The sequence below is a fragment of the Hemicordylus capensis genome, chromosome 15 (genome assembly GCF_027244095.1).
Source record: "Hemicordylus capensis ecotype Gifberg chromosome 15, rHemCap1.1.pri, whole genome shotgun sequence".
NCBI lineage: Eukaryota > Metazoa > Chordata > Lepidosauria > Squamata > Cordylidae > Hemicordylus > Hemicordylus capensis.
In genome coordinates, this window is record NC_069671.1 from 13599330 (window position 1) to 13617004 (window position 17675).

Consider the following 17675-nt stretch of genomic DNA (forward strand, 5'->3'; position numbering starts at 1 on the left):
CAGGGCTGTTGTGAGGATAAAAATAAGCATGTATTTTTGAGCTCTGAGCTCCTTGGAGGAAGAACGAGTTACAAATCTTAAAAAAGAAAAAAAAGAAAAAGCAGAGTTTTCTCTCAACACAGAGAGAGCCTTGACCTAGAATCCTTTTAGGCTTAAAAGGTCAAGTGACAGTCTGGAAGGGACTACTGAGAATAAAACCTCAGAAGCCAGCGTGGTGTAGGGGTTAGAGTGCTGGACTAGGACCGGGAAGGACCCAAGTTCAAATCCCCATTCAGCTGTGTGACTCTGGGCCAGTCACTTCTCCCTCCGCCTCGCCTACCTCACAAAGTTGTTGGGAGGAGAAACAGAACCATGGGCTCCCTTGGAGGAAGAGCAGGATCCAAATGTACAAACCAACCAACCAAATACTCGACTTACTTGGCCTCAGAACAGGCAGGGAGCAGTGCTGGTCCACCCACACCAGCGCAGTCTGATGCAGCTCCTCTAAACTGGTCGTGGACACCATCCCGTTGAAAGTTTCAAACAAGGGATTGATGATAATGCTGAACTGGGAAGTGGTCAAAAGTAAAGGGAAACATCTTTCGCACAGGTGGGGAAAGGGAAAACATGTCAGCGACACAACAGGTGTAGTTGATGATACTATCTGATATACTATCAGGAGAGGAGAGCTGGTCTTCTGGTAGCAAGCACGACTTGTCCCCATAGCTAAGCAGGGTCTGCCCTGGTTGCATCTGAATGGGAGACTTGATGTGTGAGCACTAGAAGAGATTCCCTTCAGGGGATGGAGCCACTCTAGGAAGGGCAGAAGGTTTCAAGTTCCCTCCCTGACAGCATCTCCCAAATAGGGCTGAGAGAGACTCCTGCCTGCAACCTTGGAGAAGCCGCTGTCAGTCTGTGAAGACAATACTGAGCTAGATAGACCAATGGTCTGACTCAGTATATGGCAGTTTCCTATGTTCCTGTCTTGAGGGAGACATTCCATGAAAATTATTAGCAAACCTTATTCCAAGGCTGCACAACCTTTTGGACTACAACTCCCTGACTGCTGTGGCTGGGGATGATGGGAGTTGTAGTCCAAAAACAGCTAGAGGACCAAAGTGTTGAGCTCTGCCCTACACCGTATACAATATCTTTATTACAGTCACTGACCAGTACAGAGGAAGAAAGACATACAGAAGCCCAGCAAAATAAATCAAAATTAAGGTATATAGTAACCTTACACTTTAGAAGCACTCTGTCTTTCCAGGATTCTCTCTGGAAGCATGAAAGCAAGAGTTGTGCTCTTTAACAAAAACAAAACAATAGAGTGTGTGGTGGCGTCCCAGCTGCAGAGGGTCTTGGATGATATGGATTATCTGGACCCTTTTCAATCTGGCTTCCGCCCCGGATATGTGACTGAAACTGTCTTGGTTGCTCTAGTGGATGAGCTTGACCTCACTTGACCTTTGCTGAGAGCTAGACATGGGGAGTGCGTCCCTGTTGGTTCTGCTGGACCTCTCGGCGGCATTTGATAACATCGACCATGGTATCCTTCTGGACCACCTCTTGAGTATGGGAACCAGAGATACTGTGTTGGAGTGGCTCTGTTCCTTTCTTGGGGGGAGGGTCCAGAAGGTGGTGCTGGGGGACTACTGCTCGTCTCCGTGGCCATTGGCCTGTGGGATCCCGCAGGGTTCGATTCTGTCCCCCATGCTCTTTAACATCTACATGAAACCGCTGGGAGAGGTCATCCAGAGACTTGGACTGAGCTGTCAGCAGTATGCAGATGACACTCAGCTCTATCTCTCCTTGTCACCTGATCCTAGGGAGGCGGTGGATGTCCTGAATCGGGGATTTGAGGCCATGATGGGCTGGATGTGGGCTAATAAACTGAGATTGAATCCAGACAAGACAACAGAGGTGATGTTGGTCAGTAGGAGAGCCAATCGGGATGAGGAAATTTTACCGGTTCTGGATGGGGTTGTACTCCCCTTGAAGGAGCAAGTATGCAGCTTGGGGGTACTACTGGACCCGGCTCTGCTTTTGGAAGCTCAGGTGGAGGCGGTGGCCAGGAATGCCTTTGCATGGCTTTGGCTAGTGTGCCAGCTGCGTCCCTTTCTCGAGAAGGCAGATCTGGCCACAGTTACCCATGCCTTAGTCACGTCATGGCTGGATTACTGCAATGCGCTCTACATGGGGATGCCTTTGAAGATTATTCGGAAACTGCAGCTTGTACAAAATGCGGCAGCTAGGGTTCTATCTGGAGCTGCCTGGTGTGATCACATCACACCTATTTTGAAAGAGCTGCACTGGTTACCAGTGTGTTTCCGGGTCCAATTCAAGGTGCTGGTGTTGACCTTTAAAGCCCTTAACGGTTTGGGCCCAGGATATCTGAGGGACCGCCTGCTCCCAAGGGTTTCTGCCCGCTTGACGAGATCATCTGAGGGGGCTCTGCTCCGGGTGCCGACAATGAGGGAGGCTCAGTTGTCATGCACTCGGGACAGGGCCTTCTCTGTTGCTGCCCCCAGGCTTTGGAATGCTCTCCCTGTGGCCATTCGCTCCTCAGACTCCATTACTGTTTTTAGAAAGCTGGTTAAATCTTGGCTTTTTATCCAGGCCTTTACATGATTGTTTTATTGCTGCTTCTGTGTGTTTTTATCCATGTATAGTTTTTTGTATTTTGTATGCTGTATATTTTTAATATCGGATTGTTTTTATATTTTTAGCTAAATACTTTAAATTCATTTTTATTATGTGTTTTAACTTGTGTAAACCGCCTTGGGGTTGTTTTTAGCGAAAGGCGGTATATAAATCTAACAATAAACAAACAAACAAAGAAAGAAAGAAACAAACCAACCCAGGATCCTGTAGAGGTAACCGTAATATTTTCTTCCTTTTTCTCAGTCTGCGGTACAACAGTGGCTCTTCTTCATATGCATGGAATTCACCACCACAGGATGTGGTGAGGGTGACAGAATGTCAGCTTTTAAAAGGAGCAAAATTAACGACACACAAACCTATCAAGAGTTATTAGCCATGACCGTTCAATTGAGTTTCCATGGTGGGAGGCAGTACACGAGGCCTGTCCGGTGCTGGAAATGGGGTGCTGGACTTAATGACCCAGCAAGTCAACTGTTACGTTCTTAACTCAGTGGGTGCAGATGCCGCCCCCCCCGCCCTGTTAACCTTTGTAGCCACTCTCAATTCGGCTGGGGCCGGCCCAGCCCAACCAGTGGCCTGGAGCTGGTCTAGCGGTAGTGAGCACGAATTGTCCCCTCTGCTAAGCACTTGGATGGGTGACCACGTGTGAGCACTGTCAGATGTTCCCCTTAGGGGACAGCTCGGTGCTGGAGCCCCTGCTTTGCAGCCAGAAGGTCCCAGGTCCGACCCCTTGGATCTCCACGTAGGGCTGGGAAACAGAGGCCCTGGAGAGCGGCTGCCACTCAGTGGAGACCATACTGTGCAAGCCAGGTCTGACTTGGCAAAAGGCAGCTCTCCCTTTGTTCTGATGAGAACGAGCATCCCAGAGGCACCCACAGAGCTGGAGTTGGCTCCACAGGCGTAACATCCCTTGGACAAGCAGGGACCAATGTCCCTGGGCCCAGAGGATCAGGGGGCCTCCAAGCAGACCACCCGGCCACGCCGTCGCCACCGCTTAGCTTTGCCCCCATGCGGCAAAGGGCACTGTGGCTGGGCCGGGCCTCCCTCTCTCTCGCAGGCTGGCCGAACCGCATGCCTGCACAGTTCGACTATGGACGTCACATGTCCGTGACGTCACGGGCATGCAATGTCCATAGTCGAACTGTGAAGGCACACAGTTCAGCCAGCCAGCTAGAGAGAGCAAAAGGCACGCCGACCAGAGCGGCCTGGCCCAGCCATAACGCCCGCTGCTGTCACAGGGGCAAAGATAAGCAGCAGCAGTGGGGCAGGGGCGGCGGGGCAGGGCAGGGGCAGCGCCGGGCTGGGGGGAGATGTTTGTTGCCCCACTCCTTGTGTCTGACGTCGGACACAGAGGGCATGGCTTGGGGTGAGCACAATCAGGGGCACCTGTCCCTGGTCTCCCGGGGGTCGCGCTACGCCCCGGTTGGCTCTGCAAGTAGCTGTACTTCCCAGGCTTTAGCTGCTGCCCCACACTCCCACCTCCAAAAAGTTCAAGGAACAGATCGGAAAACACCCACTCAAGCCGCCTCTGATATAAATCACAGGAAATGAGCAGAGTTAAAAATATTAGTTGAGCCCCTCCCAGCTCACCACTATCTCAGGCAATCAAGGCCTCTCTGATGAGCTGTCTCTCTCACTGACGCAAGAAAATAATCTCAGGTTTTCCTTTCTAAGGGGATTCAAGGTTTAGTAAACCCAACATGTCCAGTTTGTCTTTAGAGAGTAATTTCGGGGTGACGCAAGCAGCTTTTGTTGACCGCAGCCTCCCTCAATTTCCACGTTGTGCCAGATGTTGTTTGCAACCTGCAACTGCTCTTGGAGGCACTGTACATTTCAGAAAGTTTTTAAAAAGTGGGCAATGACGTACAAGGTCCATGTGCACGGAGCTGGGTTTAACCCGTTCAGTTTGAATTCAAACCGGATTTGAACCCAACTGCCAGTCTGCAAGCTGGTTGAATCGGTCAGCAGTCCGGTCCATTCAGTCGAATCGCATCGAACCGGTTTGAGGACTAAGCGTGTAAAGGAGAATCTGGTGCGGATCGCCCTTTACAAGCAAAGGGGTGAGGCAAACCTTTAAAAATGTTCTAAAGTTGCCCAGGAGGTCGGGGGGAGAGCACCTTACTGGCTGCAGCGGCTCCTCTAAACCTTGCTGGTGCCCTGCTCACCCAGCAGAGCGGCCCGGCAGGGGCCCAGTTCTGGCCTCCACAGATGCGCAGAAGCCATTCGCAAGACCACACAAAGTCAAAGGACCTCTTTGGGGGTTGGAAGCAAGGACTTCCAGGCAGACACTCGTTTCAGTTCACACCTTGCACTGCTTTTCTGCAAGATTTCAGCACAAAATCAAACAAATAAAACAAACAAACAAACAAGTGTTACAGCCACTGGAGCAGACAGGACAGTGCTCTTCTCTGTAAGGCCCGGGAGCCAGTGGTGGCTCCCATCCACCCTAAGTTCAGCTCCATGACTAATTATTGGTCCTGCGTGGAAGCTGAATACGCTGCACAGTCCCCCTGGCACCATGTGGAACACAACCATTCCCACCATGCAGTCCGGTGCTCTGCCCAGTGCCGGGGGCTCCTTTAAGGGAAACAGAGCCCTCCTGAGCCCCTGCACCACCTCAGAAGGTAAGCACAGAGAGCTGGGAAGTGTAGCCCTTCCTAGCATTTCCCCCACAAAGCTCCTAGGAGAGGGCTCAGTCTCTCTTCAAAAGGCCTTTCCAGCACTGAGAAAAGCACAGTGAGAAACAGCACTGCCGGAGAGCTGGTCTGGTGGGAGCAAGCATGACTTGTCCCCTTAGCTAAGCAGGGTCTGCCCTGGTTGCATTTGAATGGGAGACTCCATGCCTAAGATCTTCCCCTCAGGGGATGGGGCCACTCTGGGAAGAGCAGAAGGTCCCAAGTTCCCTCCCCGGCAGCTTCTCCAAGATAGGGCTGAGAGAGATTCCTGCCTGCCACCTTGGAGAAGCCGCTGCCAGTCTGGGTAGACAAAACTGAGCTGGACAGACTGAGCTAGGTCTGACTTAATATAGGGCAGCTTCCTATGTTCCATTGAAGGTTTTTTCCAAGCAAGTGGCCCTTGCTTGGAAAAAAACAGTGAAGATCATGGACCTGGGGGTTAATGCTGAAGACAACATCCAGCCAAGCATATACCAGCGCCAGTGGAGATGGAATGCTTTCCCTCCCAAATTCACATACACCAAAAAAGGATACAATCCAGAACTTCCAATTTTGCAGGGTCCTGTTTCTGACATACTCATCAAACATGCTCCGCATCTGATCAAACCTTTGCCGCGTGATGGGAACTCCGGTAGCAGGCAGCTGCTGCTGACAAGAACTGGGGGAGAGAAGAGAATCCCATCCACTTTTCACCTTCGAAAGGGGCTAAGGAAGAGAGACACTTTCCCCCCATAAGACAAAAGGTCCTGGAGTGCAGCAGCCGCCAGCCATGGAGAGGCTAAGGTTGCCGCCTTCTGTGCCTGCTTCATCCCAGCTAGGTCTTGAAGCAAAACCTGCCCTCTTTTACTATGCACTACTAGCACTAAAGTCACCTTAAGTGGTGCAGTGGGGAAATGCTTGACTAAGGTTGCCAGTTCGAATCCCCGCTGGTACTATATTGGGCAGCAGCGATCTAGGAAGATGCTGAAAGGCATCATCTCATACTGTGCAGGAGGCGGCAATGGCCAACCTCTCCTGCATTCTACCAAAGAAAAACACAGGGCTCTGTGGGCGCCAGGAGTCGGAATCGACTTGACGACACACTTTATTCTACTAGCACTAAACAGATCCTTAGGATTTCCTCTCCCCATAGGAATCTGCCTTTGTTCATCTCCTGAGGCCCCAATCTGGGTCTCTTTACTGTCCTATATGAGGTGGGCGCATCCAGAAACAGGGCCCCAAATTTGGAGCAGGCTGCCAGGAGAAGTAGGCCTCGCCCCTTTCCCACTTGTTTTTAGGGAGGTAGCAAAAATGGCTTTATTTCCACAGGCTTTTTCAGAGTAATGTTTTTGCAGGATATTTGCGGCTGCTGTTTTAAAATTTATTCAGTTAGACTCTCTTTTTAGAACACTCTTCTTCGCTGTTTCTGTTTTAACATATGCAAGCTAACACATGCCCTAGTTTTATTATCAGAAAATAGGAAATAATGGAAATAAATGAACCAACAAATTTCCTGGGTGAAACGGCACTAAATCAACCCACAATGCTTCAATGGCATAATCCATTTTATCTGCAGCAACTTTCAGGTACCAATTTTGTCTAGTTAGGAATTCCTGAATGACAATTATAGGCTGCATTTCCATGGAATTGCCAAAAAAAAGGAGACTGCAGTGGTTTTAATTTTCTATAAAAAGGCATCCAGAGAAAGACACACTGTCTTTCTGTCAACAAAGAAATCTTAACTAGAACTGAGGTTCATACAATGAAAGGACTCTCCAGTAAGTTTCAGGATAAACAACAACAAGAAGCACAGTGTTGCGACTCAGAACCACAAAACGTAGTGATGGCCACTAGCTTGGATGGCTTTTAAGAAGGATTAGGACAAACTGATGAAGGGGTAGGCCTATCAACAAGTACTGGCTACGACTGCTAAATGGAACTTCCTTAGATAGGGGTAGTGTACCTTTAAATTGCAGCTACTGTGGATAAACAATGCGGGGGGGCGGGGCAGCACCTATCTTTATGTCTTGCTGGCCACTGCTGGAGACAGAATGCTGAATTGGGAAAACCTGTGGTGTGATCCAGCAGATACGTTCTTATGAAAAGGAAGGAAGTGCAACTACCTATAATATCCATGGGTATGTGACACTCTTGTCACTGTGCATCTTTACCGGGAGGTGTATTTGGAACATGTTAAGTTCCTAGTGTACTGCCTAGAGATGTATACATCAGGTGGTGTATAAAGATGATAAATAAAGTTCTTGCAGACATTTGGAGTGAGGATTCAATATGTACCCCAGCTCCTGAATTCCTTTATTCTACCCTGCTCAAGGGACACGCTGCTACTGAGCTCATGTGCTGAAGGGAGAGCTCTGTCAACTGGTATGCGCCATGACGGCTCAAGGGCCTTTGCCCAGCAAAACAGATCTCCCTCCCTCTTTCCCCCTGGCCCCCCCACCATAGGCGACCACCAGGCTCTTAACCCTCACATGATGGTTGCATTCAGCTCCTCGATTTCTTCCCGGAGGCGCTTGGTTTCCTCTTGCATCTGTGATCTCTCCTGCTGCAGCTTAGCAATGTATTCCACGGTCTTCTGGAGCGTAAGGGCATGGCTGATCTGTAGCAGACAGAAAAGGGCTCAAACTATGCACAGCAAGTTAGTTTATGTATTTATCCATTTAATTTAACATATTCATCTGCAGCCCAAAACTCAGCCTCTTGGCAGTTTACAATAAAACACCAATTAAAAACCAAATCAAAACATTAAAACTATTTAAAATTAATACAATGTTCAAATTCTATAAGTCTAATTAAAAGCCTGGATTAGCAAATGTGTCTTAAGAGCCCTTTTAAGAATTGTCAGAGGCGGAGAGGCTTTGATTTCGGCAGGGAGTGCATCCCAAAACCTAGGGGCAGCAATGGGACGAGCTGGTGGCAACTGCAGACGGACCTCTCCGGATGATCCTGACAGGCGGTGGGGCTCGTGACAGAGAAGGTGGTTTCTTAAATACCCTGAGCCTAAACTGGGCTTTATAGGTTAGAGCCAGCAGTTTGTATTTTGCCTGGAGAGACAGTGGCAGTCTGTGCAGTTCTTTTAATATAGGTGTAATGTGGTCTATCTAATGTGGTGCGCGGAGACGTGAAGCACACGTGCGCTACAGGCTTATTGAAGCCTTTTGCAGTGTAGCCAGCAGCAGCAGGAAAATGTAAGAAGGGGCAGCAGGGAGGTATCCTGCCGCCCCAATTATTAACAGAACTACGGGGGCCGGAGGGGGAAAGCGGCGGGAGGGGTAAGTAAACCCTCCCCCCGCTCTTAAAGGAACCCCCCGCCCCAGTGCCGGACCGCAGTTCTGTGCACACCCCTATTGGTTGTTGCCTCAACCCTAGAGACCAGAGAGAGTTTGGGATCCAGGGGCACTCCCAAACTACGTACTTGTTTTTTTCTGGGGGAATGTAACCCCATCCAGAACAGGCAGATCTAAACCACTTCTCGAGTTCTGACCCCGCACAGTCAGTACCTCCAGCTTATTTTGATTCAATTTCAGTTTGTTATCCCTCATCCAGCCCATTACTGCCTCCAGGCAGCCATTTAGAGAAGTTATGTTATTACCTGATGAAATTGATAAGGAGAAATAGATTTGGGTGTCATCAGTATATTGATAACACCCTGCACCAAATCTCCTCATGATCTCTCCCAGCGGTTTCATGTAGATGTTAAAAAGCACTGGACACAGTACCGAGCACTGTGGAACTCTGTACATTAACTCCTGCTTTGCAGAGCAACAGTTTCCATGTGACACCATCTGGAATCTGCCAGAGAGGTAGGAATGGAGCTATCCAAAACAATGCCACCCAATCCCAACTCCCTCAGGCAACCCAGGAGGATATCATGGTCGATGGTATTGAAAGCTGCCGAGAGATCGAAAAGGATCAGAGTCACACTCCCTCTGTCAACACCCACTTGGAGATCATCCATCAGGCCGACTAAAGCAGTCTCAACCCCAAAGTCCATGCAAACGCCAGTTTGAAATGGGTCCAGATATGGGTCCGGATAATCTGTTTCTTTCAAGACTCCTGGAGCTGAGAGGTCACCACCCTCTCAATCACCTTGCCCAACCATGGGAGGTTGGTCTATAATTGGCTAACTCTGAGGGATCCCGTGCAGGTTTCTTCAAGTAATGCCTAATAATAGCCTCCTTAAGACAAGGAGGCATCCTGCCTTCCCTCAGAGAAGCATTTATAATATGTACCAGACCCTCTCAGATAGTACTATTGGCAGATGAAATGATCCAACTTGGGCAAGGGTCAAGAGAACAGGTGGCAGGACATACAGTCCGAAGCAGCGTGTCCACATCCTCAGGAGTCACAAACTGAAAGTGATCCAATCTGATCCCATAAGGGGAGTTGCTGGACACCTCCCTAGAAGACACTGCAACAAATGTGGAATCCAATTTGGCCCCAATACAAGATATTTTATCTGCAAAAAAAGTCATTTAAAACATCACAGTGGGTGATCGAAGGTTCCAAATTTGAATTCAAGGGTGAGGGAGCACATACTAGCTCCCTCACAACCCTAGACAACTCCACTGGACATGAACTTGCGGAAGTAATGCAGGCAGAAAAGAAGGTGGCTTCTTTGCTGTCTGCACTGACAGTGCACAGATCTTCAAATGTGCTGTGTGTGGTAATCTATCAGATTCGCATCGAGGCTTTCTCCACTTGTGCTCTAGTTGTCTACCTTGCCGCTTCAGCAAAGATATGGATTTCTACAACTCTGTAAGCAGCATGCAAGACCTGTTCACCTTTGAATTTAGGTTTGCACCCTACTTCAGTTCATTTCCAAGCCACAAACCTGCAGCATCAAAGTATTCCTAAGTATAGGAAGGCATTTTCCCTTATATGCTTTAATGTGTTGCCTTCAGCTTTACTAAATGGGAGATTCAGAGGGATGAGCCTGACTCTGATAGACATCGCCCTCACAGTTCTAAAGAACCTGAATGTGTCATGTGTTGCTTTTCTGTGGAAATTATACAGAAATACTAGTTTCGGGTGCAGAAAGCAAGGTTCCGCAAAAGAACTTACCGATTTAGAATTTGCTGACACCATGTTGTTCAGGGTGCTAAAGCCAATCTTGATGTTAAACCTTCGCTTCTGTTCTGCAGAAATATGCTTCATCCTTCGCGTCTGTATAAATAAGAAGTGAACACTTAGTTCTTTTTCTTGGCTTCGTCATTTCCCTTTCTACATCATCCAGATGTTGATGTTGTAGTGGTTGACTCTAACCACTACACCAGCCAGTGTGGTGTAGTGGTTAGAGTGCTGGACTAGGACCAGGGAGACCCGGGTTCAAATCCCCATTCAGCCATGTGACTTGCTGGGTGACTCTTAGCCAGTCACTTCTCTCTCAGCCTAACCTACTTCACAGGGTTGTTATGAGGAGAAACTTAAAAATAAAAGTACACTGCTCTGGGCTCCTTGGAGAAAGTGAGGGATATAAAATGAAAATGTACAGTGACTGTTGCTGGTGTCTATCTTATGTTTCTTTTAGATTGTGAGCCCTTTGGGGACAGAGATCCATCCTATTTATTTATTATTTCTCTGTGTAAACCGCCTTGAGCCATTTTTGTAATGGCAGTATAGAAATCAAATAAAGAAAAAAAGAAAAGAAAAAAAGAAAAGAAAAAAGAAAATTTTAAAAATGTGTGCGTGCTATCTATTTTTTTTATACCACCTGATATGTACATCTCTAGGTGGTGTACAAAATTTATGTTAAGGGAAACTGGATTAATACAACAGCAGAATGCAGATATTTCCCCTGCGTAGTGGATTATTGCCACTGTGTCTGGAATGCCTTTCCCCCTCCTACTGTCAATGTCGGAGGACACAAGGACAAAGAGACAACTGAAGGCCTGTTGCTGTGAGTGAGACAAAGAAGGGCACAGCTCCTGCTTTCCATGCAGAAGGCCCCAAGTTCAATTCCTGGCAGCATCTCTAGGTAGGACTGGGAAAGACTCCCACCTTATCCTACTCCGTCTAAGGTAGCTTCCTATATTCCTATCGGCCAGGCAACTCAAAATGGAGCAATACGAGGCCTCAGAGTTCACTAGGTCCAGCAGCAGCAAACCTGTGTCAAAGGGCCTCCAAACAGTCATAGGAAGCTGCCTTATACCGAGTCAGACCCTTGGTCCACCTAGCTCAGTACTGTCTACCCAGACTGGCAGCGGCTTCTACAACGCTGCAGGCAGGAGTCTCTCCCAGCCCTATCTTGGAGATGCCAGGGAGTGCTCACATGTCTCCTATTCAAATGCAAACCAGGTGGACCCTGCTTAGCAAAGTCATGCTTGCTACCACAAGACCAGCTCTCCTTGCAACCACATGTTGTGTATGGACAATTTATCCAAGGCCTCTAATGAGAGCCAACGTGGTGTAGTGGTCAGAGTGCTGGACTAGGACCGGGGAGACCCGAGTTCAAATCCCCATTCAGCCATGATACTAGCTGGGTGACTCTGGAATGATGCTGCTGCTGTGATGGGACAACAGAAAACAAGACAGCGGAAGAAAAGGGCCAACACGCATACCTTATAAGCAGCCACATGAGGATCAGTTGTTTTCCCTGAGCAGTTGTTCTGGGGAGACTGAGGGCTGAGGCTTTGTTCAGAAGGGCAGGGTGATGGCTGACAATCTCGGCCTTCAAAAAGGAAGAACAGACAGGTAAGACGTTCAAGCAAACAAGGACTGAGCAGCAGACTCTCGATGGATTGTTTGTTCTGAATGTTGAACTGGACGCGATTCTGGAAAAGAGGTTTTTGAGCCTGAGCTTCTCGGATGCTTATCAGTAGTTTCTCAAGCAGGTCGTCGGGAATGGTGGGCAAACTTTCACTAAAAGGCAGTTCACCCACCACTGCCATTCTTCCCTGGAGAAGCGCAGCAGCCATGGGGGAACGTGGGGTTATGTTTTCTTCCATTATTACTACATTGCATTTATAGCCTGCCTTTCCCCCAAGCTCAGGGCAGCTTGGCTTCTCCCTTTCATCCTCACCACCAGTGTGGAGCAGGCTAGGCTGAGGGAGTGTGCAACTGGCCCAAAGTTACCCATGGCTGCATGGGGATTTGAATCTGGGTCTTCCAAGCTCTCCCAACACTTTAACCACTACACCAGGCTAGGGTGTCTGCTCAGTTGACACAGGGCGCTGGTAAGTCCCAGTAGATTTATATGACATAAATGACATAAGTGAGAGCCAGTGTGGTGTAGTGGCTAGAGTGCCGGACTAGGACCGGGGAGACCCGAGTTCAAATCCCCATTCAGCCATGATACTAGCTGGGTGACCCTGGGCCAGTCACTTCTCTCTCAGCCTAACCTACTTCACAGGGTTGATGTAAGGAGAAACTCAAGTATGTAGTACACTGCTCTGGGCACCTTGGAGGAAGAGCGGGATATAAATGTAATAATGATGATGATGACGACGACATGAATGTGCACCCTAGGACATGTCTCAGAATCCTCAAGCAGTAGGCAAGGGTTTCAACAGTCGATGGGAGAGATTCAGTAAAACTAATAGCAAGAAGCATAAAGCCATCAATTCTAGAGCATCCATGCTTCCAGATTTCCACTCTGCAACAGGCAGGCTGTAAAGTACATCAGTTTCTGCCTCTCTCCCCATTCCTTCTTCCTCTTCCATGTCTCTTTAATTGCCTGCTAACTTGGCAAAGAGGCACCTTTTAATGTGGTGATTCTCTTTATTGAGCAGGGGGAAAGTAACTATCCACCCCCAGCACTGTACCTCCAGTGACTGCTGCTGGTGTCTATCTTCTGTTTCTTTTTAGATTGTGAGCCCTTTGGGGGCAGGGATCCATCATATTTATTTATATTTATTTATTTATTATTTATCTGTGTAAACCGCCCTGAGCCATTTTTGGAAGGGTGGTATAGAAATCGAATGAATGAATGAATGAAACCCTTTTATATTAAATAGTCTTTCTGCTTCAACAGAAAGATGGCATATAAATGCAACAAAGCAGATAAATAAACCAAATGTCTCAAGAACCGGCTTTTCTTCAACTTACCCGGTGAAGGGGAGGAAATCTGTGAGCAGGTTTTGTGTGGGGGGGCCTGCTCACCTTTCACCAGCACTTCCTGAAGAGCACTAGGAGAAAAAAGATGCGGCACTGCAGCCTGGATGGGCTGAGGACTTGGAGACGGCTGGCCTGGGCTGATCAGAATCCTGCTGTGGAATTCTGTTGCTCTGGGTGCCTGATGGCAAAAAGGGGGAAGAAGCAACAAACGGTTAGTCTTGGGAGCTGCCAAGAGCCCGCCCCTCCCTCCCGAGATGGGGAGAGATGTTGCTTCTTACTCTGGCCATTCCAGATGGAGCAATCACAAGATTCGGCTGGGACATCCTGGGAGCTAAAAGCCCTTCTCTCTTCAGCGGTGCTGGAGTGACAATCATGGCTCTGGATTGTCCCTGAAAGGCAGCTGAAAAATACAGCAGAAGATAGAGCCACAAAAGGAACAAAAACTAGAGACCATCCTCTTGGGAAGGAGCCTCTGAAGAGGAGGCCCAGCTAGTGTTTTTGATCCACTTAAAATGGACTAGACAAGCATTTTAAACTCTCAGCATCTTCCGTCTGGTTAGTGCTGAAAAAAGGTGACCTCAGAAAAACATGGAAAATTCACAATAAGAAAACAGGGGAGTGGACACAGGGATGATAAAATACATAAAACAAGAACAGAGGATTTCCACTCCAAAACAAAACAAGCTTAAATGTAATGCCTCAGTTCAGCATCTGCATAGCAGTTCAGTTCAATTCCACAACAAAACATATATAAATTCAATATCAATATCTCAGCTCTATTACAACTCCTATTTCCATGTTCAAGTGCGTACACACACCTACATCCTAGATAATGCCTTAACGTATGAACTATGTAACTTATCAAATTAACTTTACTATTAAGCTCATCTCTCCCACTACTTTCCCCTGCTTCCCATTACAGTGACACTGTGTGACATCCCGGGTCTGTACTTGCCAGAGAGCTGGGCTTGCTTCACAGATGCAGCACACACCTCTAGCAATTAAAAACTCCAAAGCCCTGAGCATCTAGAAGTCTCCCTTTTATAGTCTAAACTGGCCAAGGACCCAATGAGAGGATGGTCATGATGGCTCACCAGCGGCAGGGTGATTTGACCCACTGGCCAAATATTATCAGTTCATATTATGCAACCAATCATGCTTGGCCTTCCGTTTGCTGAAAGTTGGCCTAATATCTCGCCCACCCGTTCCCTCTCTCTGGACTCATCTCTTTCCTTAACAAACAACTTCTACTTAGAATTTTTAAATTTTGACTACACCACAGCTTCACTCAGTATGCGGATACATATTTCAAAGCGAAGTATCCACATGGTATCGCACCATAGACACTTCACAGTTAACGCTCGCCCGTGTAAATGCTCTCCCAACAGCTGCGCTCCATGGGAGATTCCAGGGTATATCATATGCATCAAGATTATGCCCTTGTGGATTTGGTAACATTGAAACAACTGCTCATGTTCTTCTGTATTGTGATTATTACAGAGACATCAGACGCCAACTAATTGCCCCACTTTTGATTAATTTTCCGGGTCATGGAGATGATTTTTATTTAAACTATTTGCTCACTAATCTTAATTCGGATGTTATTCATATTGTGGACAAATATTGTTATATAATATGCCAAAGGGGTATAAATGTATTCTGATTTTGTATGATTATCTTATTATTATTACTATTTTCTTATTTGTTTTATATTGTTGTATTGCTGGTCTACGACTGAAATAAAGTTTTACTACTACTTCAGAGTTCGCTTTCTCTTGCTGGCTTTCTTAAGGTGGCCTTCTTAGGCTCCCTTCTTTCTTAGGCGTCTGTCCTAGTGGGAATCTCCTGCTCTTATCAATACTTTAGCTTCCTATTTCCCAGTTGAGCACTTGTCGTCTGGAAGATGGGGGATTTTCCAGTCCTCCTGCCCCAAAGGCAGGACTGTGGCTACTGGACATTACTTCAAGACTTGCTCCAGGAACCAGGCTAACAGCAGAGGAACTGATCTTTTTCTGTTCGTCTCAGGCCTGTTAAATAATTAAACTTCGGAATACATCAGAAGCTGGTCAGTAGCCTCGTGTTACTGATGAGGGAAACGAGGTCACAGAGATGGAGTGCTGCTTGCGTAGTAATTCGAATGTCTGCGGAATTTTTTGGAACGAAGCTCTCTGGGCAAAACTGTACAATATCCCCTACGCAGATACACAGAGGCCAGAACCAGACTTCTAAAACCCAAAGACCACATGGGCAGACCGGTGTGTGCCATTTAAATTGGACCCTGTCTTCCCTACCTGCTTCCCGGCTCCAAGGACACTCACCTGGGGTGATGAAGGCATTTTTCAACACTAAGGACACGGTTTCCGGCTTGGGAGCAGGCACTATCTTTTGAGGCTTCCTGGGCCTTGTCCCGGAGCTGGCCAGGGGGTGTGCGAAGGGGGTGCGCGGCTGGAGGAGGGCCTGCCCTTGTGGAACGGCAGTCTGGAGAGCCAGGCTGCACGGCACTCCGGCCCCCGCCTGCTGCGTGGCAAGAAGGCCGCCCTGGTGGTGGCTGAAGGTGGTGGCGGGAATGCTGTGCGTTGGAGTGGCCGAAGCTGTGTGGGTGATGACGGAAGATTTGGAGAGTCCGAAGCGGGGGGTCTCTGCAGGCGCGAAGATGGGCACGTGGGAGGCCATGCTAGTGTTCAGGGACAGGGCTGCCTGTGGCTGGGGCAGAGGCTGGATGCTCTGCTGAAGGAGCGACAAGGATGGGAACTGAGGCAGGAACTGCAGCTGGCTGCCCAGAGGCGGCTCCGAATCGAAGCTGTGCGGCTGCAGGAAGGAGCCTCCGCTCCTCAGGCCGAGGCAGGGGTCAGCAGCACCAATGTCCACCATGCTGGGAATGCCTGGGGCAGCGACGAGCCCTTCGCCAAGGTCCAGTGCGGCAAGAGGATTGGGCAAAGGACCCGAAGAGAGGCCTGGGGTCTGAAAAGAGAGGAGGAAGGGCTCAACAAACATGGCCTAAGATTAGCCGAGAGTCATCACTCTTGCATCTTCAAACTACCAAGAGACAGTACTGAGAACTGGGGGGGGGGGGGGAAATGTCTTGAACAATGGTTGTTTTGGTTCCGGTTATATAAGGTAGCCCAATAGTGGAGTTGACGCGTGGACCAATGAGAGAATGCAAATTGATAAGTTGAGATCGGGCAGCCCGGAATCTAGGAAGTCGTCTTACCTGGGAAGAATGGCTGCAGGCGTCTGCCATGGAGGAGGCAGCGGAAGGAGCAGCGGGGACGGCAGTGAATCCATTGTTGGGACGGGTGGACATGAAAAGATCTGGGCAAAAAGGGAGGAAGTCATGTTTTACTGGATGCTCATGTCCATTTTATAGCTGGAATGTGCTAAGCACTATTTTAAAAATGGAAGATCCAGGGAGTGGGGGGAGAGAAAAAAGAAGAGAAAGGAATTATCTTGAACACTAAGGTGGGGGAAAGAGCAAGGGAAGCTTACTGGTTTACAAAGAAGCTTCTCTTACTTGGCAGGGGCGGGGTGGTGTTCTCTCAGACACAGTCAAGGTCTAGAAAACTATGTGTACTGTATTTTTAACATTTCGATTCCAAAAATCTTCATGCCATTTACAAGCCAACATTAAAGCCACAATTAAAAGGACAATAAAAATCAATGCTGAAAACCATTCCAACTCGCCTTCACTTGAGGCTCAGTTCTTACTGATGGTCAACCTGTACCTGGGTTGTGCCACCTTCAGGCACTCCACATGAGGGCTCATCTGAGTGTATGCCACCTGCCCACAGGAAAAAATCCCCTCCACATAGAAAGCTGGATGTCAGGGAGGAGGTTTCTCTCTTTCCCCCTACAACATGCTAGTTTTCTATGCCCAGGGAATTTTGTGGGATACAGACCAACATTCACGCGATGTGCTCACACACAGCAGACACTAATGGCCACTTCCGGTCCGTGATGTACCGGGGGAGCAAGGAGGTAGGCTGGGGCCCTGTGAGAGTCCTTAAAGTTATCCCCCCACCCCTTCGAACCAGCCGAACCGCCGGACTTTCAAACTGGTCCATAAAGGGCCTACGAACCAGTTCTGCGCACATCCCTAGTTGCCGAGGAGCAACAGCAGGAGAGAGGGCATGCCCTCACTTCTGGCTTGTGGGCTTCCCAGAGGCATCTGGTGGGCCACTGTGTTAAAATTAGAACATAAATCCAGCATCCTCTCAAACAGGATGCTGACTAGACAGGCCGTGGGCCTGATTCAGCAGGGTTGTTCTTCTGTTCTAACCTCCAGATTCAGAGGCAGTATCTCTCTGACTG

At 48.4% G+C, this 17675-nt stretch overlaps 1 protein-coding gene across 3 annotated transcripts in view; it reads right to left on the reverse strand.

Moving 5' to 3' along the window:
• The window catches only part of MLXIP (MLX interacting protein), a 57005-nt gene that overhangs the window by 5706 nt on the left and 33624 nt on the right, over positions 1-17675 (reverse strand). The window contains exons 8-16 of one of the 3 annotated variants that reach the window (XM_053279582.1): positions 16579-16679; positions 15686-16328; positions 13646-13767; positions 13413-13545; positions 11873-11982; positions 10377-10478; positions 7784-7911; positions 5850-5973; positions 418-547 (exon numbers count right to left, since the gene is read on the reverse strand). In XM_053279582.1, the coding sequence (XP_053135557.1) occupies positions 418-547; positions 5850-5973; positions 7784-7911; positions 10377-10478; positions 11873-11982; positions 13413-13545; positions 13646-13767; positions 15686-16328; positions 16579-16679 (1593 nt within the window). Of the gene's footprint in view, positions 1-417; positions 548-1113; positions 4650-5849; positions 5974-7783; positions 7912-10376; positions 10479-11872; positions 11983-13358; positions 13546-13645; positions 13768-15685; positions 16329-16578; positions 16680-17675 lie in introns of those variants that run through there. The other 2 variants (XM_053279581.1, XM_053279583.1) reach the window with 2 other exon arrangements.